The sequence below is a fragment of the Artemia sp. Qi Xiang Cuo genome, chromosome 17 (genome assembly GCF_049724085.1).
Source record: "Artemia sp. Qi Xiang Cuo chromosome 17, ASM4972408v1, whole genome shotgun sequence".
NCBI classification, from domain to species: domain Eukaryota; kingdom Metazoa; phylum Arthropoda; class Branchiopoda; order Anostraca; family Artemiidae; genus Artemia; species Artemia sp. Qi Xiang Cuo.
In genome coordinates this window covers 40121114-40146031 of record NC_142810.1, presented here as the reverse complement: position 1 = coordinate 40146031, position 24918 = coordinate 40121114, and the positions used below count along the sequence as shown (strand labels likewise).

Here is a 24918-nt window from a genome sequence, read left to right as displayed (position 1 = left end):
ACACACAGAGAGACACACACAGAGACACACACACAGAGACACACAAACAGAGACACACATACAAAGACACACATACAGAGACACACACACAGAGACACTCACACAGAGACACACAGAGACACACACAGAGAAACAAAGACAAAGAGACACACCCACACAGAGACAAACAGAGAGAGACACACAGACAGAGACACACACAGAGACACACACACACACAGACACACACACACAGAGAGAGACACACAGAGAAAAACACACAGACACACAGAGACACAAACACAGAGACACACACACACGGAGACAGACACAGAGACACAAACCCAGAGACACACAAACAGAGACACACACACAGAGACACACCCACAGAGACACACACACAGAGACACACATGTTCCTTTAGTACCTACGCAATTAGGCTTAAATGAAGATATTTATGCAGAGTTTCAACTAGCTATGGCTAAGTTTGCTAAAGACAAGCTATTTTCTTGTGAAAACACACAAAATCAGAAAAAATGTTCAATGCTCATTTAGTACCTACGCAATTATACTAAAAATGAAGATATTTATGCAGAGTTTCAACTAACTATGGCTAAGTTGGCTAAAGACAAGCTATTTTCTGGCGAAAACACACAAACTCAGAAAAAATGTCCAATGTTCCTTTAGTACCTACGCAATTAGGCTTAAATGAAGATATTTATGCAGAGTTTCAACTAGCTATGGCTAAGTTTGCTAAAGACAAGCTATTTTCTTGTGAAAACACACAAAATCAGAAAAAATGATCAACGTTCCTTTAGTACCTACGCAATTAGACTAAAAATGAAGATATTTATGCAGAGTTTCAACTAGCTGTGGCTAAGTTTGCTAAAGACAAGCTATTTTCTTGCGAAAACACACAAAATCAGAAAAAATGATCAATGTTCCTTTAGTACCTACGCAATTAGACTAAAAATGAAGATATCTATGCAGAGTTTCAACTAACTGTGGCTAAGTTTGCTAAAGACATGCTATTTTCTTGCGAAAACACACAAAATCAGAAAAAATGATCAATGTTCCTTTAGTACCTACGCAATTAGACTAAAAATGAAGATATGTATACATAGTTTAAACTATCTATGGATAAGCTTGCTAAAGACAAGCTATTTTCTTGTGAAAACACACAAAATCAGAAGAAATGTTCAATGTTCCTTTAGTACCTACGCAATTAGACTAAAAATGAAGATATCTATGCAGAGTTTCAACTAACTATGGCTAAGTTTGCTAAAGACAAGCTATTTTCTTGCGAAAACACACAAAATCAGAAAAAATGTTCAATGTTCCTTTAGTACCTACGCAATTAGGATTAAATGAAGATATTTATCCAGAGTTTCAACTAGCTATGGCTAAGTTTGCTAAAGACAAGCTATTTTCTTGTGAAAACACACAAAATCAGAAAAAATGATCAATGTTCCTTTAGTACCTACGCAATTAGACTAAAAATGAAGATATCTATGCAGAGTTTCAACTAGCTATGGCTGAGTTTGCTAAAGACAAGCTATTTTCTTGTGAAAACACACAAAATCAGAAAAAATGATCAATGTTCCTTTAGTACCTACGCAATTAGACTAAAAATGAAGATATCTATGCAGAGTTTCAACTAGCTATGGCTAAGTTTGCTAAAGACAAGCTATTTTCTTGTGAAAACACACAAAATCAGAAAAAATGATAAATGTTCCTTTAGTACCTACGCAATTAGACTAAAAATGAAGATATTTATGCATAGTTACAACTAGCTATGGCTAATTTTGATAAAGACAAGCTATTTTCTTGTGAAAACATACAAAATCAGAAAAAATGATCAATGTTCCTTTAGTACCTACGCAATTAGACTAAAAATGAAGATATCTATGCAGAGTTTCAACGGCTAAGTTTGCTAAAGACAAGCTATTTTCTTGCGAAAACACACAAAATCAGAAAAAATTTTCAATGTTCCTTTAGTACCTACACAATTAGACTAAAAATTAAGATATCTATGCCGAGTTTCAACTGGCTATGACTAAGTTTGCTAAAGAAAAGATATTTTCTTGTGAAAACACACAAAATCAGAAAAAATTATCAATTTTCCTTTAGTACCTACGCAATTAGACTAAAAAATAAGATATCTATGCAGAGTTTCAACTAGCTATGGCTAAGTTTGCTAAAGACAAGCTGTTTTCTTGAAAAAACACACAAAATAAGAAAAAATGTTCAATGTTCCTTTTGTACCTACGCAATTAGACTAAAAATGAAGATATTTATGCAGAGTTTCAACTAGCTATGGCTAAGTTTACTAAAGACAAGCTATTTTCTTGCGATAACACCCAAAATCAGAAAAAATGTTCAATGTTCCTTTAGTACCTACGCAATTAGGCTTAAATTAAGATATTTATCCAGAGTTTCAACTAGCTATGGCTAAGTTTGCTAAAGACAAGCTATTTTCTTGCGAAAACACACAAAATCAGAAAAAAAATGTTCAATGTTCCTCTAGTACCTACGCAATTAGGCTGAAATGAAGATATTTATGCAGAGTTTCAACTAGCTATGGCTAAGTTTGCTAAAGACAAGCTATTTTCTTGCGAAAACACACAAAATCAGAAAAAATATTGTTAGGTTAGGTTAAGTTAGATTAGGTTAGGTTAGCCTACGTACGCGCGCATATAGGTTAGGTTAGGTTGGATTAAGTTAGGTTAGGTTAAGTTAGGTTAGGTTAGATTAAGTTAGGTTAGGATAGGTTAGATTAAGTTAGGTTAGGCTAAGTTAGGTTAGCCTAGGTTAGCCTACGTACGCGCGCGTACGTAGGCTAAACTATCCTAACCTAACGTATCCTAACCTAACTTAACCTAACCTAAATTAACCTAACCTAACTTAATCTAACATATCCTAACCTAACTTAACCTAACCTAACTTAATCCAACCTAACCTAACCTATATGCGCGCGTACGTAGGCTAACCTAACCTAATCTAACTTAATCTAACCTAACAATATTTTTTCTGATTTTGTGTGTTTTCGCAAGAAAATAGCTTGTGTTTAGCAAACTTAGCCATAGCTAGTTGAAACTCTGCATATATATCTTCATTTCATTCTAATTGCGTAGGTACTAGAGGAACATTGAACATTTTTTTTTCTGATTTTCTGTTTTTTCGCAAGAAAATAGCTTGTCCTTAGCAAACTTAGCCATAGCTAGTTGAAACTCTGCATAAATATCTTCATTTAAGCCTAATTGTGTAGGTACTAAAGGAACATTGAACATTTTTTCTGATTTTGTGTGTTTTCGCAAGAAAATAGCTTGTCTTTAGTCAACTTAGCCATAGCTAGTTGAAACTCTGCATAAATATCTTCATTTTTAGTCTAGTTACGTAGGTACAAAAGGAACATTGAATTTTTTTCTGATTTTGTGTGTTTTCGCAAGAAAATAGCTTGTTTTTAGCAAACTTAGCCCTAGCTAGTTGAAACTCTCAATAGATATCTTCATTTTTAGTCTAAATGCTTAGTTACTAAAGGAACATTGATCATTTTTTCTGATTTTGTGTGTTTTCGCAAGAAAATAGCTTGTCTTTAGCAAACTTAGCCATAGCTATTTGAAACTCTGCAAAAATATCTTCATTTTTAGTATAATTGCTTAGGTAATAAAGTAACATTTAACATTTTTTCTGAGTTTGTTTTTTTTCGCAAGAAAATAGCTTGTCTTTAGCAAACTTAGCCGTTGAAACTCTGCATAGATATCTTCATTTTTAGTCTTATTGCGTAGGTACTAAAGGAACATTGATCAATTTTTCTGATTTTTTGTGTTTTCACAAGAAAATAGCTTGTCTTTAGCAAACTTAGCCATAGCTAGTTGAAACTCTGCATAAATATATTCATTTTTAGTCTAAATGTGTAGGTACTAAAGGAACATTGATCATTTTTTCTGATTTTGTGTGTTTTCACAAGAAAATAGCTTGTCTTTAGCAAACTCATCCATAGCTAGTTGAAACTCTGCATAGATATCTTCATTTTTAGTCTAATTGCGTAGGTACTAAAGGAACATTGGTCATTTTTCTGATTTTGTGTGTTTTCACAAGAAAATAGCTTGTCTTTAGCAAACTTAGCCATAGCTAGTTGAAACTCTGCATAGATATCTTCATTTTTAGTCTAATTGCGTAGGTACTAAAGGAATATTGATCATTTTTTCTGATTTTGTGTGTTTTCACAAGAATATAGCTTGTCTTTAGTAAACTTAGCCATATCTAGTTGAAACTCTGAATACATAACTCATTTAAGTATAAGTGTGTAGGTCCTAAAGGAACATTGAACTTTTTTTCTGTTTGTGTGTGTTTTCGCAAGAAAATAGCTTGTCTTTAGTAAACTTAGCCATAGTTTGTTGAAACACTGCATAAATATCTTCATTTTTAGTCTAATTGTGTAGGTACTAAAGGAACATTGATCATTTTTTCTGATTTTGTGTGTTTTCGCAAGAAAATATCATGTCTTTATCAAAGATAGCCATAGATAATTGAAACTATGTATAAATATCTTCATTTTAAGCCTAAATGTGTAGGTACTAATAAATCTTTGAACATTTTTTCTGAGTTTCTGTGTTTTCGCTAGAAAATAGCTTGTTTTTAGCAAACTTAGCCATAGCTATTTGAAACTCTGCATATATATATTATTATTTATTATAATTGAGTAGGTAATAAAGGAACATTGATCATTTTTTCTGATTTTGTGTGTTTTCACAAGAAAATATCTTGTCTTTAGAAAACTTAGTCATAGCTAGTTGAAACTCTGCATAAATATCTTCATTTTTAGTCTAATTGCTGTAGGTACTAAAGGAACATTGATCATTTTTTCTGATTTTGTGTGTTTTCACAAGAAAATAGCTTGTCTTTAGCAAACTTAGCCATAGCTAGTTGAAACTCTGCATAAATATCTTCATTTAATCCTAATTGCGTAGGTACTAAAGGAACAATGAACATTTTTTCTGATTTTGTGTGTTTTCGCAAGAAAATAGCTTGTCTTTAGTAAACTTAACCATAGTTAGTTGAAACTCTGAATAAATATCTTCATTTTTAGTCTAATTGTGTAGGTACTAATGGAACATTGAACATTTTTTCTGATTTTGTGTGTTTTCACAAGAAAATAGCTTGTATTTAGCAAACTTAGCCATAGCTAGATGAAACTCTGCATAAATATCTTCATTTAAGCCTAATTGCGTAGATACTAAAGGAACATGTGTGTCTCTGTGTGTGTGTCTCTGTGGGTGTGTCTCTGTGTTTGTGTCTCTGTGTTTGTGTCTCTGTGTGTGTGTCTCTGTGTGTGTGTCTCTTTGTTTGTGTCTCTGTGTGTGTGTCTGTGTGTCTGTGTCTCTGTGTGTGTGTGTCTGTGTGTGTCTCTGAGTGTGTGTCTGTGTTAGTGTGTGTGTGTGTGTGTGTGTCTCTGTGTGTGTGTCTCTGTGTGTGTGTCTCTGTGTGTGTGTCTGTGTGTGTGTGTCTCTATGTGTGTGTCTCTGTATGTTTGTCTCTGTATGTGTGTCTCTGGGTGTGTGTCTCTGTGTGTGTGTCTCTATGTGTCTCTGTGTGAGTGTCTCTGTGTGTGTGTCTCTGTATGTGTGTCTCTGTATGTGTGTCTCTCTGTGTGTGTGTGTGTGTGTGTGTGTCTGTGTGTGTGTCTGTGTGTGTGTGTGTCTGTGTGTCTGTGTCTGTGTGTGTGTGTGTCTGTGTGTGTGTGTCTGTGTGTGTGTCTGTGTGTGTGTGTGTCTGTGTGTGTGTCTGTGTCTGTGTTTGTGTGTGTCTGTGTGTGTGTGTGTGTGTGTGTGTGTCTCTGTGTCTGTGTCTCTCTGTGTGTCTCTCTGTGTGTGTGTCTCTGTGTGTGTGTCTGTGTGTTTGTCTCTGTGTGTGTGTCTGTGTGTGTGTGTGTGTGTGTGTTTCTTTCTTTGTGTGTCTGTGTGTCTCTGCGTTTTTCTGTGTGTGTGTGTGTGTGTGTTTGTGTCTCTGTGTGTGTTTCTCTTTTTGTGTCTCTATGTATGTGTGTCTGTGTGTGTGTATGTGTTTGTGTCTCTGTGTGTGTGTCTCTCTGTGTGTGTCTGTCTTTGTGTGTCTCTGTGTTTGTGTGTCTGTCTCTGTGTGTCTCTGTATGTGTGTCTGTGTGTGTGTCTCTGTGTATGTGTCTCTGTGTGTGTGTCTCTGTGTGTGTCTCTGCATGTGTGTGTGTGTGTGAGTTTGTCTGTGTGTTTGTCTCTCTGTGTGTGTTTGTGTGTTTCTGTGTCTGTGTGTGTGTGTCTCTGTGTGTGTGTCTCTGTGTGTTTGTCTCTGTGTGTTTGTCTCTGTGTGTGTGTCTCTGTGTGTGTGTGTGTCTGTGTGTGTCTCTATGTTTGTGTGTATCTGTCTGTGTGTCTCTGTCTCTGTGTCTCTGTGTGTTTGTCTCTCTGTGTTTGTGTCTGTGTATGTGTGTCTGTGTGTGTGTCTCTGTGTGTGTGTGTCTCTGTGTGTGTGTGTGTGTGTTTGTGTCTGTGTGTGTGTGTGTCTGTGTGTGTGTGTCTGTGTGTCTCTGTGTGTGTGTCTCTGTGTGTGTGTCTCTGTATGTGTGTCTCTGTATGTGTGTCTCTGTGTGTGTGTCTCTTTGTGTGTGTCTCTGTGTGTGTTTCTCTGTGTGTGTGTCTCTGTGTGTGTGTCTGTGTGTGTGTGTCTCTGTGTGTGTGCCTCTGTGTGTGTGTCTCTGTGTGTGTGTCTCTGTGTGTGTGTCTCTGTGTGTGTGTGTCTGTCTCTGTTTGTGTGTCTCTGTGTGTGTGTCTCTGTGTGTGTTTCTCTGTGTGTGTGTCTCTGTGTGTGTCTCTGTGTGTGTTTCTCTGTTTGTGTGTCTCTGGGTGTGTGTCTCTGTGTGTGTCTCTGTGTGTGTGTGTGTGTGTCTCTTTGTGTGTGTCTCTGTGTGTGTGTCTCTGTGTGTGTCTCTGTGTGTGTGTCTCTGTGTGTGTGTCTCTGAGTGTGTGTCTCTGTGTGTGGGTGTCTGTGTGTGTCTCTGTGTGTGTCTCTGTGTGTGTGTGTCTGTGTGTGTGTCTCTGTGTGTGTGTGTCTGTGTGTGTGTCTCTGTGTGTGTGTGTCCGTGTGTGTGTGTGTCTTTGTCTGTGTCTCTGTGTGTGTGTCTCTGTGTGTGTGTCTCTGTGTGTGTCTCTGCGTGTGTGTCTCTGTGTGTGTGTCTCTGTGTGTGTGTGTGTCTCTGTGTGTGTGTCTCTGTATCTGTGTCTCTGTGTGTGTGTCTCTGTGTTTGTGTCTCTGTGTGTGTGTCTGTGTGTGTGTGTGTGTGTGTGTGTGTCTGTGTGTGTGTGTGTGTTTCTGTGTTTGTCTGTGTCTGTTTGTGTCTGTGTTTGTGTGTCTCTGTGTCTGAGTCTCTGTTTGTGTGTCTCTGTGTGTGTGTGTCTCTGTGTGTTTGTCTGATTGTGTGAGTGTATCGGTGTGTCTGTCTGTTGCTGTCTCTCTGTGTCTTTGTGTCTCTGTGTGTGTGTGTCTGTGTGTCTCGGTCTGTGTGTGTTTCTGTGTGTGTGTCTCTGTGTGTGTGTGTCTCTGTGTGTGTGTCTCTGTGTGTGTGTGTCTCTGTGTGTGTGTGTGTCTCTGTGTGTGTGTGTCTCTGTGTGTGTGTCTCTGTGTCTGTGTCTCTTTGTCTGTGTCTCTGTGTGTGTGTTTCTGTGTCTGTGTCTCTGTGTGTGTGTCTCTGTGTGTGTGTGTCTCTGTGTGTGTGTCTCTGAGTCTGTGTCTCTGTGTGTGTGTGTTTCTGTGTGTGTGTGTCTTTGTGTGTCTCTCTGTGTTTGTGTCTCTCTGTGTGTGTCTCTGTGTGTGTGTCTATGTGTGTGTGTCTCTCTGTGTGTGTCTCTTTGTGTGTGTGTCTCATTGTGTGTGTCTCTGTGTGTGTGTCTCTGTGTGTGTGTCTCTCTGTGTGTGTCTCTCTGTGTGTGTGTCTCTCTGTTTGTGTGTATGTGTGTGGGTCTGTGTGTGTTTGTGTGTCTCTGTGTGTCTTTGTGTGTGTTTGTGTCTCTTTGTGTGTGTCTGTCTGTGTGTGTGTCTGTGTTTGTGTGTCTCTGTGTGTGTCTCTGTGTGTGTGTCTCTCTGTGTGTGTGTGTCTCTGTGTGTGTGTGTATGTGTGTGTGTGTCTCTGTGTGTGTGTCTCTGTGTTTGTGTCTCTGTGTGTAGGTCTGTGTGTGTGTGTCTGTGTGTGAGTGTCTCTGTGTGTGTGTCTCTGTGTTTGTGTCTCTGTGTGTGTGTCTCTGTGTGTGTGTCTCTGTGTGTGTGTCTCTGTGTTTGTGTCTCTGTGTGTGTGTCTCTGTGTGTGTATGTCTGTGTGTTTGTGTCTCTGTGTGTGTGTGTCTCTCTGTGTGTGTGTCTCTGTGTGTGTGTCTCTGTCTTTGTGTGTGTCTCTGTGTGTGTGTCTCTGTGTGTGTGTGTCTGTGTGTGTGTCTCTGTGTGTGTGTCTGTGTGTGTGTCTCTGTGTGTGTATCTGTGTGTGTGTGTCTCTGTGTGTGTGTCTCTTTGTTTGTGTCTGTTTGTTTGTGTGTCTGTGTGTTTGGTTATATGTTTGTGTTTCTCTGTGTTGTTTCTCTGTGTGTGTGTGTGTGTGTGTGTGTGTGTGTGTGTGTGTGTCTCTGTGTGTGTGTCTATGTGTGTGTGTGTCTGTGTGTGTCTGTCTGTCTGTGTGTGTGTGTGTGTGTGTGTGTGTGTCTCTGTGTCTGTGTCTCTGTGTGTGTGTGTCTCTGTGTGTTTGTCTCTGTGTGTGTGTGTGTCAGTGTGTGTCTGTGTGTGTGTGTGTCTCTGAGTGTGTGTGTCTCTGTGTGTGTGTCTCTGTGTGTGTGTCTCTCTGTGTGTGTCTGTGTCTGTGTGGGTGTGTGTGTGTGTGTGTCTCTGTGTGTGTGTCTATGTGTGTGTGTGTCTATGTGTGTGTGTGTCTCTGTGGGTGTTTGTCTATGTGTGTGTGTGTGTGTGTGTGTGTGTTTCTGTGTGTGTGTGTCTGTGTGTGTGTGTCTCTGTGTGTGTGTCTCTGTGTGTGTGTCTCTGAGTGTGTGTCTCTGTGTATGTGTCTCTGTTTATGTGTCTCTGTGTGTTTCTCTGTGTTTATGTCTCTCTGGTTGTTACTGTCTGTTTGTGTGTCTCTGTGTGTGTCTCTCTGTGTGATTATCTCTGTGTTTGTGTCTCTGTGCGTTTGTCTCTGTGTTCGTGTCTCTGTGTGTGTGTCTATGCGTGTTTGTCTCTGTTTGTGTCTCTGTGTTTGTGTCTCTGTGTATGTGTCTCTTTGGTTGAAAAAGTTTTAGGCATTTTAGGTGATGATTTTAGAAAACAAAAGCAGAACTTTTAAAATCACAACAACTGAAGGTCAGTAAATAATTCCTTTGTGGGGCCCGGGGATGGCCTGTGGGGGGCTGGGTGGGCCTTTGGGGGCGCCGGTGATCCTTTGGGAGCTTGGGGGGCCTTTGAGGACCGGGGGCTTCCTTCGGGGTTGGGTAGGAGGATTGGAACCCTTTGGGGTTGGGTTAGAGGACCTCACAACACTGTTCAAATGAAACTTGTGTATTATAACGACCACACTCAAAACCTCTTCCAAAATCTCTTCAAAAATCATCTTTTAAAATGTCTGTATCTGTTTCGCCGAAATAGTTCCATAACCTGTTGTCTGCTCTTAACTACAGCTGGAAAATAAAAGGAAAACACTCAAAGCATAAAAAATATAAAACTCCGAACAAAAAAAAAACTTAAGACAAAAAAAAATCGAACAAAAACTTAAACAAATTAAGATGTCAAAATCGTCGTAACAGCATATTCGCAATGTTGGCAAAATAGAAAAGGACTAGTTTGTTATATAAGCATCTTTATTTGGAGCTGTTGGCCACATTGTAAAGAACGGTTCGCAGGGGCGGATCCAGATCAAAATCTTGGAGGGGGGCTAAAAAAAGAGTGAAAAACAGAAAAGAACAAGAGATGAGGGCGTCAGGAAAAATCTTAGGGCCCCCAGTCCCTCTTATATCCGCCACCGACGGTTCACCTTCTGATATGAAAAAAGTATACTATTTACATTTACAATGAAAATGAAAACTTTTTTTCATTGAAAAAAAAAACTGTCATTGCGTCTTTTCTATTTGATTGTGGCTGTGTAATTGGAGCATAAATGTAAATGTGGCTGCAATGTTAAAAATAATGAATCTCACGGTCTTGATGTTTAAACCTACTGTTTTTCCCAATTTGTTTTATAGAATAGAACACATTTATTCCCAATTAGTTTTATAGAATAAAATATATTTATTCCCTACAATAGCTTTAAGCTCACTTGATCGTGACTATCGTGACAATAAAAGGATAAACTATATAATGCAAGGATGCGCATAAAACGGCATCAACGAAGATCCAAAGCAGCTAATACTAGTTCAAGGGTCAACACAATAAGATATAAGGGAAATGTCAAGCAATAAAATCAATGGCTAAAATGAGAAATACTGATTTGTGATAAAGGGAGGGGGTGAGAATGATTTTACTGCACAAGCTAAATGAAAAAAAATATTAAATGGTTTTCTGAGGGTTTTTGAAGAAATAAATTGTTAGAATTGCTTTTGAATCGATAATGTTTAATGGAAACTGCTTTTTGAATTGCTTTGTCTTTGTATCTTGCACCACACAGTCAAAACGTTTTTGTTTATTTAAAAAAAAAGAAGTTTTTTTTTGTTTAAATCAATAATTGATATATTCAACTCTTGATTATTTTGTTTCTTCGAACTTTCGCTGCTTAGAGTGGCAAGTGCCCCCCCCCCTTTTTTTAAATTGTTATTTTGCTTATCTGAAGAGTTTGTGATGATTCATTTTATCTTTAGGTCCGAGAAACTTTAAAAGAAGAAAGGAAGAAAGAGCTCAAAAAGAAAAGAAAGGAAAAAGAGGAAAAGATAAAGAAGAAAAAACTAAGTACAAAGAAGAAAAAAGAAGCAACCACCTCTGAAAGTTCAGAAGAAGAAATTCTAGAAAAAGAGAACGAAGAGCCAAAGAAGAAAAAGAAAGTGGTATGTAGAGTAAAAACTACGTGTTTTTCTGTGATCAAACCAAAATTGTTCCTCGTGACAGGTTAGACCAAGGGATCTCTGGCACGCTTGCTAAACATGAGGCGTTTGTGTTTTGTCTGGACATAACAAATGTAAAACAACTAAGTACTTCAGAAATCCATCTTACTATGTCAACTTATCTTCTTTTGAGGTGTTAGCGTGAAAGCATGTTATGGACTCTTTACTTTATGCACTCTAGACACTATCCCCTAAAACATAGGGTGTCGATTTGAGGGGCGGGTTGTTCTAGAAGGGGACAACTTCTTCCTAGATATTTCCTCCTCCCCCTTGATTTTAAAAAATATCTTCTTTTGCTATTTCCATTGAATTATTTTTTTTTATTTGAAAAAAAAATATATAATTGTTTCTTCCCCTAGATTTTGGAAAAGACATTCCACTTTTCCCACCCACCTTCGTTTTTTTTAATTGACACCCCTTGTCTAAAAAATTAACCGATTCCCAAAAAAACAAAGCATTTCTTGTTGTTTGACCATCAAACACATTTATTTTTTAACAAGCCATTTTGAATGAGGCCACTTAATCCATAGTGGATTATTGCTCACCTTGTCAGTACCGAATCTGGGGTTTGATTCCTGTTGCCGCAAGGTTGAGCGACAGGCTTGTCACCTGTCCCTGTAAAAAAGTCCTAGCAACTGAAACGTCGTTGATTTGAACATCTACGCGACGACTTAACGATGGCTCTGGAAGATCTTTACTTTCTTTTACTTACCAGCAGTAATGAATAAATTGTGTGTAATTTCTAGCAATTTTTTTCAGTCTTTTTGACCTTCCTCATTATGACCTGGAGAAAAATGTATTAAAAACTGTTTTAACTTCAATATCAGGTTTATAATAACCTCAACAAAAAGATAGCCCAATTTTTTTTATTGTCTTTCTCTAAATATGGATGTCTTATAAAAATCCACTTACTATGCTAATTACAGCTATTGCACAGATAGGGTAAAATCAATAGCAAACTCGAATTGGTTCAAATTTGCACCTGACACATATATCCTCAGAAGCTTGGCGGTTTTAGTCAGCAGAAATAAAAGCTAACTAATAAATCCTGTTTAGATATGTTGAGGTTTGAGAAGCTGGTGGATTTGATGCACCCCTTCAAGAATTTGAGGCTCCAAAAAAGAATGATCCTCGTCATTTTATATACGAATGTCGATATCAAAATGTTCAAATCAAATGAGCCAAATTAAAAAAAAATTTATGCGACAAAATTGACTCAGAGCATAAAGGAAGAAGATAAAAATTTGAATTTTGGTGCTCTGGGATAAAAAAAAAAAGTTTCAATGGGAGGATTTAAAAGCACTTTTTCCAAGAATACATATGGAAATTTTTATAATTTGTTATTTAGCTTCTTCTGGTTTACTTCCGATACAAAAAAAAGGATAGAGAACTTCTGTTCATAAAATATGAAGCATGAATTGGATTGTTTTGGGTACCCGACTGACTGATCGTATCTCAAAGTGTACGCACAGTGAGCTGTACAAAAAATGTGATTCAATCCCCCTTTCTAGGGCTATCAATCCCCCTTTCTAGGACTATCGTTCTTTTCGGCCAACCGTTTAGGGCTAAGCAGAAACCAGGGTGTCCGTGTTTGGGGTGGGAGGATGTCATAAAGAAAAATTTAAAGGAAGTGGGAACTCCCTGGGAGGGTGTAAAGAGGGTGGTTTTGAGTAGATTGGGATGGAGGAAGAGCGTACGTAGCTGTGTTGGCCTCAGGTGGCTTGTGTTGCGGTGAATTGTTTGTAGTAGTATTTCCACTACCTACCTACGACGTATAATTGTTGAGGCTCCCTTTAAATTACTGCTTTTTCTTAGTTCGCAAGTTTATCAGAGCAACTTATTATGCACCCCCCCCCCCCCGCTAAAGAATGTCCTGGATCCGCCCCTACTGTATAGTATGTTGAATAGGTGCGAAAAGGGTCAACCGAAAAGCAGGTTGTCCTTCCCCCAATGGGGTGGGAAGATATCGCAAGGAAAGATTTAATGGAAATGGGATGTTCTTGGAAGGGTGTAAAGAGGGAGGCTTTGGATGAATTGGAATGGAGTATGGGCGTGCTTAGCTGTGTTGGCCTCAGGTGGCTCAGTGTTAAAGCGAGTTGTTAGCAGTAGTTGTTAGCAACATATAGGGATAATGAATAGCAAAGGTCTTGATGCTGTAAAGGTAACACTGCAAAAATTCAACGACTTTACGTCAGAGGAAGTGGAGGCCAATTGTTGGGCACACTTCGTCTTACTCTATGTCCTAACTCATGGGGAAGGGCCATGATTTTTATTATTACATTATTTATTTTTTAAAATAAAATTCTGTTTCATACGAATTGTGTTGCATGGAGTAAGACAATGCCCAAATTTGTCACCGTGAGATACCTTGCTCGTGAAATTCCTTCATGTCAAAAATAATAAACGCCAATGGACGCAAGAAACCACCATACCTTGAAGCTATTAAAGCAAATCAAATAATTTTAGCTACATGGAACTTATTTCTCAAACCAAAGCCTAGAACTAAAGTTATGAAATGGTTCATTGATTTGTGTTTCCATTTGACTGACTTGTACTTAGGTTGTCAATCCTCAGCGTAAGAATTGTAAAAAAAAGACTTACCTAATTGAATGTTATTATTGTAAGCAATTACTTTTGCTGTATTTTTATTTATTTATATCAGGATAAAGTTGGTACTGCTTCTTTTCCTTCATATGTATTTATATGACTCATTTACCTTAAACACCGTATGTTCTTATACACTTAAACACTTTTGAAATTATTTATATTCTCTTTGTTGCGTCATATCTTGTTTGTTTTATTTGATATTCTTATCATTCTATTGTTGTCTCGTGGTCTCTTGTCCTTTTATTCAGTTTTCTGGTCTTCTTATTGACAGTGATAGTGTCACTGTCTTTCTGTTGACAGTGACGATGAGCTAGGATTTTTTTCATCAGTTGCTATTTTTGTAATGGGGGGGGGGGGGTTTGTTTTTAAGATATGGCGAATATTCTTTACTATTCACTTTTCCTTAGTTAATGATATGGCGAGTTTTCAAGGAAGGGTAAGTTTCAGATAAATGGGTTTTGTTTTTTTTCTACTTCAAGTTATTTCTTTGCATATGAATTCCTCATTTAGTTATTTCTATGGGTAATTTTCAATTGAACTCTAGGTTGTTGGTTCGCGAGTGACGTACCTGAGTGGAGGCGGAACTTCGTGTGTAGGGAGCTTAAATTAACTGTACAAATAGGGAGCTCGCATTAACGAACATACTGAGTCGAAATCAGATTGAATGGATTCAGTTTCCCTTGGTAGCGAGTGGAGCCACAAGGACAAACTATCTCGAGAAATACTAGCATAAAGAGAATAAAATAAGAAGATGATGCATTTATTACTCACAGAACTGGAACAGAGCTTCGGTATATCAAAATAATGGCACTAAGTTAAATCTGGTCACTGGTTCAATACTATTGTCTATTAATTCACATAGGATAAAAGGTTGAAAATGAGTCTACAATAAACTGTCCCGAATCTCAAGTGAAACTCTCATAAGATTCATACAAGATTGACGTAAGACTGGAAAAAGAGTCCAAAATAGACTGACTCTGAACTGACTCTAGACTGACGCCAAATTACTAAGTTCGAAAATACTATACTCCCAGATTTTAGCCGAAGGATACATACGGGCATTACTGAAGAGCGCATTATATTGATCCTATTGGTTCAAACTTTTTTGTCTTCTACTACTATTGGGGCGTGCTGTCCCAATCAGCTACTTGATTTTAATTAACTTCTGACAGGATTTATGACTTTAAAACTTTACTTTGGGATTCTTCCTAGCGTGATACAATTTTTTACTTGATACAAAGTTTAACATTGTATTTCATTATATTTAATTTATCCAATTTTTGACACATTTTATGCAAATTTCAAACCTAAGATTTATTGTTACAATTGTAATACAATGTTTCGCTACTTTTTAAATTTGACAATTAATTGTTACTTAAATTGTTTGGGTTTATATTCTGGGCATTTTTACTTGGAAAATTTTTGGGGTATTGGAAATTGATTCCATTACATTTTATTGATATTATCTTGTATAATATGAAACGTTTGTACGTTTGTATCTTTAAAAAAATGATTGCTACACCACTGCAAGCCTTAATAAAGTTAATTTTACTTGGGTATGCTTTGTATTTAGGATTTGCAATGAGTTTATTGATTGTAAAACCCAGAGGCAGAGAAGAGAAGGAGTGTATTCTAAAATAATCTGGAAAAAATAATGGGAGTCGTTCAATCTTAAAATTGGAGGGTTGGTTGACATTCGTTTCTGTCCCAGGTGGCGTTGTGCTAAGTTTATAGGAGCGTTGGTATAAATCTAGGTAGATCAAACGAAATATTATTTGATGGACTCTATGTTTTAATTGTTCAAATTTCGAATAATGTTTTCCACACTTTTTCCCTATTTCAGTGCTTAGAGGGGGTGGGGGGTAAAGCATAACATATATTAAATACATAACCTAACCTAGGTACGCCTTTTACCCCTAAACCCCAAAAAACAAAAGTTTAAATATAGTTCTTGCCTTTGTTTATATCCCGTAAGGCAGGATAAACCTGTTTTTCATCTACTAGGGAGGGAGTAGCGTAATATTCTTCGGTACTGGTGCATTAGATGGTCACTTCTAAAAATTCAAGTTTGGTTAATGCTTCAAATTTAATGGTTCAAGTTTGATTAAGATATAATCATCTTACGAGGACATTTGCCCCCCTCCCCTTATTGGATGGAAATCCAATAAGACATCCGGGGATGGTTCAATCCTACCCAGTTGACCCCGTCGCTTCTTGCACGTGCCTGACAGTTTGCTTATTACGCTCTGCTGAGTGTGTACTTACATTTTCAAATATCTGTCCTAAAAAGGAAAACATTGGCATGCTCTTTTTTGTAACTATTTATAGTCAAATACCAATTTTCTATGTCGTATTTAAACATGATAAGGCTCGTCTACGGCTATAAATGAATAGTGTACAAAAAGAATAGTGTACAAAATAGTGTACAAAAAGGCCTAAATAGGGGGAAACTGAAGTATTTTCACAATTGAAGTATTGGCTCAATCATTGAAAGAACTGGCATGGTACTGTTTTGTATAAAACGAATTTTGGTATCAAACAGTTCTTAGTCACGAACTGAAAGTAAGGAGCGACCCGGCTCAATAGTAACCGAAATTCTAAAAAACGGAATTTTGATACCAATAGATACATGAAAAGAATCAGATTTTTGCTGATTTCAAATATACAAGCTTCAGCAAGTTTAGTCCTGCCCATCAAAAGTCAGGAGCCTGAGAAAATGTGCCTCATTTTCGAAAAAAAGGGGAAACACCCCCTAAAAGTAATTGAATCTTAATGAAAATCTCATCATCAAATTCAGCGTATCAGAGAACCCCACTGTAGAGGTTTCAAGCTCATATCTGCAAAAATGCATGTTTTTTGTTTCTTGGGATGATCGTATCGATCCAGTGGAAGTAACCAAAAAAATTGGAGGGCAACTAGGCCCCCTCCCACGCTCATTTTTTCCCAAAGTCACCGGACCCAAATTTGAGATAGCCATTTTGTTCAGCATAGTCGAAAATTATAATAACTAGTCTTTGAGGACGACTTAAACATCCACATTTCCCGGGGGAAGGGCTGCAAGTTCTGAACTTTACCCATTATTTACATATAGTATTGGTTATTAGGAAGTTTAAAGACGTTTTCAGGGATAATTTTTTTTGGTGGGAGGGTTTGGGGGAAGGATATTACGTGGGAGGATCTTTCCTGGAGGAATATTACATGGGGAAAAAAATTTTCCATGAAGGGGGTGCCGGTTCTCTCTACACTATTTAAAAACGATCAATAATTAAATAGAAAAAAACAAGTTTTTTCAACTGAAAGCAAGGAGAAACATAAAACTTAAAAAGAACAGAAAGTGTTACGTATATGAGGGGATTTACCCCCTCGTCAATACCTCGCTCTTTACGCTAAAGTATTTTTAGAACTTTCGGAACGGCTATTTATTCTAATTAAACGGCCTTTGTTATTCAGGGGTCATTTTTAAAGAACTGGAATAAAATTCGAACTTTAGAGTAAAGAGGGAGGTATTGACGAGGGGTTGAATCCCTTCATATACATAATAATTTCTGTTTGCTTTAAGTTTTAATGTTGCTCCTTACTTTCAGTTGAAAAAACTTGTTTTTTTTATTTAATTGAATAAAGGGGGCTTCAATTTTTCTTATGCGTGATCGTACTTAAAAACCCATTGATTACTATACTTTTTCTTTGTCTGCCAATTTTCATGACCCCAGGCCGCTAACGATTTACGACCAGATTTCCCACTATTCAACCACTATTTAACCCATTGATTACTATACTTTTTCTTTGTCTGCCAATTTTCATGACCCCAGGCCGCTAACGATTTACGACCAGATTTCCCACTATTCAACCACTATTTAACCCATTGATTACTATACTTTTTCTTTGTCTGCCAATTTTCATGACCCCAGGCCGCTAACGATTTACGACCAGATTTCCCACTATTCAACCACTATTTGCCCCTATTTATCATTTGCCGAAGTTTTCCTATCATCATTTGCAAATCTGTTGCCGACTTATTTCTCCCTATTTCAATAAACTATCCAAATAGTCTAAGTATGCAAAATCTCTTCTTTATTCTTAAACAGACAAATCGCTACTTACTAATATGACTCACACCAAAGTGCATTATGGTCCAAATTCAGTCATCTCGACACTCAATGAAGCAATAACACATAGACAAAAGGCTTCACCTGGAATAGGATTAACTACAATTATCATTATGTCGATTCATGACATCCCTCCCTTCTACAAGAGGATTAAACAAGCATTAAAAGATTAATTAAGAGGATTAAAAGATTAACTACACGTATCATTATATAGTCGATTCATGACATCCCTCCTTTTCACGAGAGGATTAAACAATCATTAAAAGATTAATTAAGAGGATTAAAAGATTAACTAGAAAAAACAGGAAAAAACAAACGAACTTTTAATGAAAAGGTCCGAATATTTTGACTTATCGTCTGAAACCTTTTCTCAACGAAAAAAAAACTAAATTAATAAAAATTGAACATATAAATAAAATAAAAGGTAAAAAGAAAAAACCACGGCAAAAACAAAAACAAACAAAATCAGGATAAAATAACTATCCCGAGTTTGCTTTTTTTCCGTACAATTTAAAGGGATGAACTGTTGATACGTATTACTAATATTTTAGTTTTTTTTTTTTTAGTTTTCACCCGGGTTTTCTCATTTTACCTTTTATTTCATTTATATGTTCTGTTTAATTTAGTTTATTTGGGTTTTTTTTTTTCGTCGATGAAGGCTTCCAGATGTAAAGTCAAAATATTCGGGCCGCTTTTTTTACTATTAAATGTTTGTTTTGCGATAACAGTAGACAGCGGTCTATTATAGTAACTCAAGGCCAGAAGTTCGACTCACTCCTGAGGCAGGTTATTATGGTAGTCCAGTCTTGTGTGTTTCAGGTGGAAAACCAGAGTTTTATTGGAAATCTACTTGTAGATTTTCCAGTCCCAGTGTAATGGAATCAATTTCCAATACCCCAAATATTTCCCAAGTAAAAATGCCCAGATTATAAACCCAAACAATTTAAGTAACAATTAATTGTCAAATTTAAAAAGTAGCGAAACATTGTGTTACAATTGTAACAATAAATCTTAGGTTTGAGATTTGCATAAAATGTGTCAAAAATTGTATAAATTAATTATAATGAAATACAATGTTAAACTTTGTATCAAGTAAAAAATTGTATCACGCTAGGAAGAATCCCAAAGTAAAGTTTTAAAGAGACATAAATCCTGTCAGAAGTTAATTAAAATCAAGTAGCTGATTGGGACAGCACGCCCCAATAGTAGTAGAAGACAAAAAATTTGAACCAATAGGATCAATATAATGCGCTCTTCAGTAATGCCCGTATGTATCCTTCGGCTAAAATCTGGGAGTATAGTATTTTCGAACTTAGCAATTTCGAGTCAGTCTAGAGTCAGTCTAGTTTGGAGTCTTATTTTGGAGTCCATTTGCAGTTTATTTTTGGGAGTCTTTTTCCAGTCTTATGTTAATCTTGTATGAATCTTATGAGAGTTTTACTTGAGATTTGGGACAGTTTATTGTAGACTCAATTTCAACCTTTTACCCTATGTGAATTTAATAGACAATAGTATTGAACCAGTGACCAGATTTAACTTAGTGCCATTATTTTGATATACCGAAGCTCTGTTCCAGTTCTGTGAGTAATAAATGCATCATCTTCTTATTTTATTCTCTTTATGCTAGTATTTCTCGAGATAGTTTGTCCTTGTGGCTCCACTCGCTACCAAGGGAAACTGAACCCATTCAATCTGATTTCGACTCAGTATGTTCGTTAATGCGAGCTCCGTATTTGCACAGTTAATTTAAGCTCCCTACACACGAAGTTCCGCCTCCACTCAGGTATGCCACTCGCGAACCAACAACCAAGAGTTCAACTGAAAATTACCTGTAGAAATAATTAAATGAGGAATTCATATGCAAAGAGATAACTTGAAGCAGAAGAACAAAACCCTTTTATCGAAAACTTCCCTTCCTTGAAAATTCGCCATATCATTAACTAAGGAAAAGTGAATAGTAAAGCAAACTCACCATATCTTAAAAACCAACCCCCCCCCCCATTACACCAGGGAGGAGACTTATCTGCCTATATTAGCCAATATGGGTACGGCTGCTATTTGGTTTTGAAGCAGAGATGGCATTGATGGACCCCCACATTTTGGAAGGATTCGGAGTTAAAGTAGTCACGAAAAAGTAATTTTAAAGGACCGACTAGTTTGGCTTTACAGTGCATAAGGACAATATCTAGTATGTTATATGGACCGGGAGATTATGTCACGTCAAATTGGTGTGGAGCCCGCAGGACTTTTGTAGCAGAAAGTAGTTGAGGCGTTTGGGGGTGGTTTTATGTCCTGAGGGAAATCAGTGACTTCCTTGCCGTCGTTATCAAAACTTCAAAAATTAGTAAATGGCCTAGGAGAGCTTCAGTCTAATCCTGGGAGTCTTTGATCGTATTCTCGACAGCCTGAAGTGTGGGAATGTATATTCATTTTAATAACAGCACGATCTCCTTAACAACATTCTACCAACTCTTCGCAGAGTTTGATGGGAACTGTCCTGTAATGTAGCCAGGATTGGAGAATTTTCACGGACGTTATGTGTATATCATTTTACATGCGGAAAAAGTCTCGTGAGGTAACTAAAAGTATTGTATATTTTTAAAGTAGCAATAGCTAAAATATACTTGTTAACACAAGAGTGAAAAAATACTCAAAAGGAGGCCCAGCGAGTGCTTTGGATTTTACGTGTACTCCTGTATCAATTCCGGATGTCCTGTTTTGTGTTACTCTAACTCACAAATGAATATACTCTTCGTCGTTGCAATTTAAATAACCTGGTCAGGGTTTTGGAATTCAGACGGCACTATGATGATTGCACGAAAATAGGGTTTGATTTGGCTCTAGTTTTTTGAATTTATATCTGCATCTGCGCATCCTATGTCAAAATCAGAATTGCTTAAAAATAAGGACTTGCAAATAACATAAATAATATTAATTTTGTAGTAATAATAATTTTTTGTTGTCTCTTTTCTACTTTTACTCCCTCAGAACTACCTAAGAAGCATTCTACAGTCAACTCTCGATAACTCGAAATCCTGGATATCTTGAATTATTTTCAATCCCCTTGGAAGAACCTGTCTAAGTCGAAGAAAAAATATGCATAAATCGAAATAATTTTGTGGTTACCTCTGTAAATTAAAATGACCCGAAAAATACCTCCATGAGTCAAAGTTTACCTCTGTGTCTCAAAGTTTTTCCAATGGACCTCTGTTAGTCGACAACTCGGTATGCAGGTTGCCACGTGTATACTTTAATATGTATTAATTTTGTTTAATATATTTTGTATCAGATTCTGTTAATATTCAGTTGTCTATTTCCACGAAAACTGAATTTATTATTGACATTTGAAAGTCAAGTCTTAACATTTGAAAATAAAGTCTTGATATGTCAAGTCTGTAATACACTAATAATGTTAATCTTAACTTCATAGTGGCTGTAGGAAGTAAATTTAGTGATTTTGTACCTCTGTAACTCGAATTTTCATTTCGCTTACCTATAAAAACTCGTTACCTTTATAACTAGAAATGATGTAGAATGACCTGAATAACTTGAACTATGCATAAGTCGAACTATACGTAACTCGAAGAAAATTCGTAGTCCCATGAATTTCGAGTTAGCGAGAGTCGACTGTAAATTTTATTAAAATGTCAAAATGTAAGTAAATGAGTCAAGCTATTTTGATTAGATCCAAAAAGATACAGGAAAGCTGATTAGTAAGCTCTCAGATGGTACGGTAAGTTCAGATACACTTGTAAAACAGTCTTTGAATCTGTTAAATAGAATTGGAAAAGTGGATTGTTGCTCACATTATAATGGGGGTATTTCCAAGTTTTTAAATTGCATTACAGGAATAATTTTGAATACCCCTAGGTAGTTTACAACTATAGCAAAAGGTACTGAGGTTACCATCATGACAATAAATTAAAATGTTACATTTAAAGGATGAACCAAAGACTAGAATTGGTTCATCTAAAGCCCCTGTCTCTTTACTTAAAACTTACCAGTTAAAGCCAGGGTCTTCTCTTTTTCGGTGGTAGATATTTAAGCTGCACAACATATTGAAGGATTGACTAAAAATGCTGGCTGGAGGGGGGGGGGATATTTGGCCTAAAATTAATCCTTTTGTGTCTTATGAGGGTTTTGGTTCCTTTCTAAACTTAGAAACTGATCGTTCGTATTTAAGTAAGATCATGAAGTAGATTTATATGTCTATAGATGTCTTCATTTGACAATATCAATATCCAATAAATGCAAACAAATTTTAATCCAATATAATCGTGTTCACACCCCGTAGGGTTATCCAGTCAGTAGGACTTGGAAACAGTAATTTGACTCAGGAAAAGTAAAAACTCTAGGAGGTCGATTTTCAAGCGTCAGCTACAGGTACAAACTTTAAAAGCTAACTGAAATTGTTTGGTTTTTGTCCTAGGATAGGTACCAAGGTTTCAAGTTTCAAGGCCTAAGATTTCAACTTTAGCTTAAAACTTTACACAGTTGTCAAACCTCAAGGGTCTCTAATGAATAGATTTTTTTTAAAGCATTAAAGACTAAACTTCATTCCTCTCACGCCATTCAATGTGAATTCTATCCAGGAATGTTAGTTGGCTGGGGTTGTAATGCCCCTCCCCCCTTTTAAATTTTGACAAAATACCTTTTTTGATATTTTCCATGAAAAATACCTTTTTAGTGTGTTCAAAAAAAAAAATAGGCGTCCTGTATTTTGGAAAGTACATCCTCCTCCTCCCTGCCTACATTTTTCGCAAATTAACACTTCCGATTTCATCCAAGGAATTTTTCTCAAATTTAACTTTTTTTTGGTAATTAGTGAACAGAAATTGAATTTTTCTGCTACTTCTGAATGTATGACTGCTGTCTAACTTCGATGTGGGTCTTATGTTCCTCTTATGGAATTTTAAGCATGTACAGGCAAGTGCCTCTTTAAACCAAGCCTTCTTTACTCATCATCTTTTGTCTAATTCTTCTCAAGGTTCATTTTAGTGCTCTTTGTTGAAATGTTTTGATAGTAGAAAAGGAAAAAAAAGGCTAAGTGCTTTATTTATTTTAGGTTAAAGCTGACGTAAGTCCAGAGAGCGATAAAGACCGTGGCTTTGTTCATACACCCCCGAGTGGCCGTGTTGAAAACGAGCTTACAGAAGAAGCTGCCACTCAGAAAGCTACTAAGCCTTTACCTAAAGAAGAAAAAGTGTCACCTTTAGTTGCACCTAAAGAGGATATAGCTCCTAAAGAGGAAAATAATAATTTTCCCGAGGAGATTGTCAAAGAAGAAGTAAAAGAGAAATATACACCTTCCATTAAGAAATCGCCAACTGATCAGCTTGAGTTATCACTAACGCCATCTCCTGTGCCAGAAATGGAAGCAACTGACTATCAGCAAGAAGAAGAAGGTGAAGTATCGGATCAAACACCTGAAATTCAGAAGTCAAAATGGGAAATTGACTTAAATGAAGAAGAAGACGATTTGGTGACGTCTAGAGGTGAAGTGGTATCTTCAGTTTCTGATGCAGTGAAAAGAGCTGCTGAAATAAACTTTTTTAACCGAATTGAAAAGAAACCCATTCGCTTTGCGAGTAATATTGGTTTAAAGCTAACCGAATCTACTCAGTTTGCTCATAAAACAATAATTCAAAGTGGTCCAGAGCCACTACAAGTTAAAGTAAATTATGGTGGTGAAAGGGTAGTTGAATCAGTGGAAGAAACACGCCGATCTATTCGAGACCGGCTTGGTGATAAAGTTGAACCAACAACCGACACATTACTGCCATCTATAAAATCTCGTGAAATATCTCGTGACAGATCATCATCAGTGTCTGTAACAAAGAGCAAGAAGGAAAAACAAAAGAAAAGAGAAAAATCTAAAGAGCAGATAACTAAAGATAAAAAGAAGCTAAAAAAGAAAATCAAAGACGATAGTGATGTTGAAGTTAAACATAAGAAAAAGAGTAGCGAAGAGAAGAAACACAAAAAGAAACACTATTCAAGTGATGAAGAAACAGAGAAAAAGCACAAAAAAAGAGATGGCAGTAGTGAAAGGAAAGAGAGAAAGCATAAAAAGAAAGTTGTGTCTAGTGAAGATGAGAGTGAAAGTGAGGAAGAAGTCAAGTCTAAAAAAAAGAAAAGGCGGGAAAGTAGTTCTTCTCCAGAAGTTGAGGAAAAAAGGAAGCGAAAAAGTAAAAAGAATTTAAAAGATAGCAAGAAAATCAAAGAAAGAAAAGATAATAAAAAATCGAAACGATAGTTGTTGATTGTTTTTTTTTTGTATATAAGCTGTGATCTGACATTTAATTTAATAAAACATTGTTCATAAATTTATTTTAGCTTTCTATTTCTTTACCCTCCCGTCACAATTTTGTATTTTCTTGTAGAGTAAATATGAGCTATCAACCCTAATGTGCTATGGCTGCATACAGGGCTTTTAGAGAAAGACGTAGAGACGGAGGAGAAGAACTGGCTTTGAGCATTCTTTGTCTCCAGAGGAAATCAATAGCATATTCATTTTGAATATAACTGTAAACACGGAATTGCTGGCAATTGTCTGACTAAGTGGGTTTATCGTTGTTCTAAATACATATTCTTACCATCATAAAAAGAATTGTTAGTTACAATTTTGACCAACAAATACATTTTCTGGATTTCACAAAGAGCTGTGAGTAGATTACTAAAAAAAATAGATAAAAACTCCATTGAGAGAAGATTTTTCCTGGATCTTAAAAAAAAAGTTTAAAAAAAAAATGCAAAGAATCACAAAAAGTCGGTAATCTTCTTATTTAAGTAGTGACTTTGGATTATTGTTTTCTACATTCATCAACAATAGAATTTTCAGTTGCAAGTTTCCTTTCGGGGAAAGTAGGTCCAGCCAGCGCATGCGTTTGCTGGCTGCTTCTCTTCAGGCTGATTTTTATGAATAATACTGATTTCCAATTTGTGCTCCTCAAAGAATTGAAATTCTAGATTTTGTCGCACTTGTGTTTATGAAAAAAGGAGAAAAGATACACAGCGTTTGGAAATGTAGTGTTTTTATATTAATAAAAAAAAATGAATAAACTTCAAAAATGGAGAACTGCGTCATATCCCTCTTTATCTTTGTGTGTGAAATGGCTAGTTATTCTGCT

The 24918-nt window shown here is 36.6% G+C and overlaps 1 protein-coding gene across 1 annotated transcript in view; it reads left to right on the top strand.

The window, feature by feature from the left end:
* Positions 1 to 24044, top strand: part of LOC148942194 (uncharacterized) — a 66348-nt gene extending 42304 nt beyond the window's left edge. The window contains exon 5 of the mRNA XM_089103248.1: positions 22854 to 24044. Coding sequence (XP_088959374.1) covers positions 22854 to 24044 — 1191 coding nt within the window. The remainder of the gene's footprint in view (positions 1 to 22853) is intronic.
* The last annotated feature ends 874 nt before the right edge of the window (positions 24045 to 24918 follow it).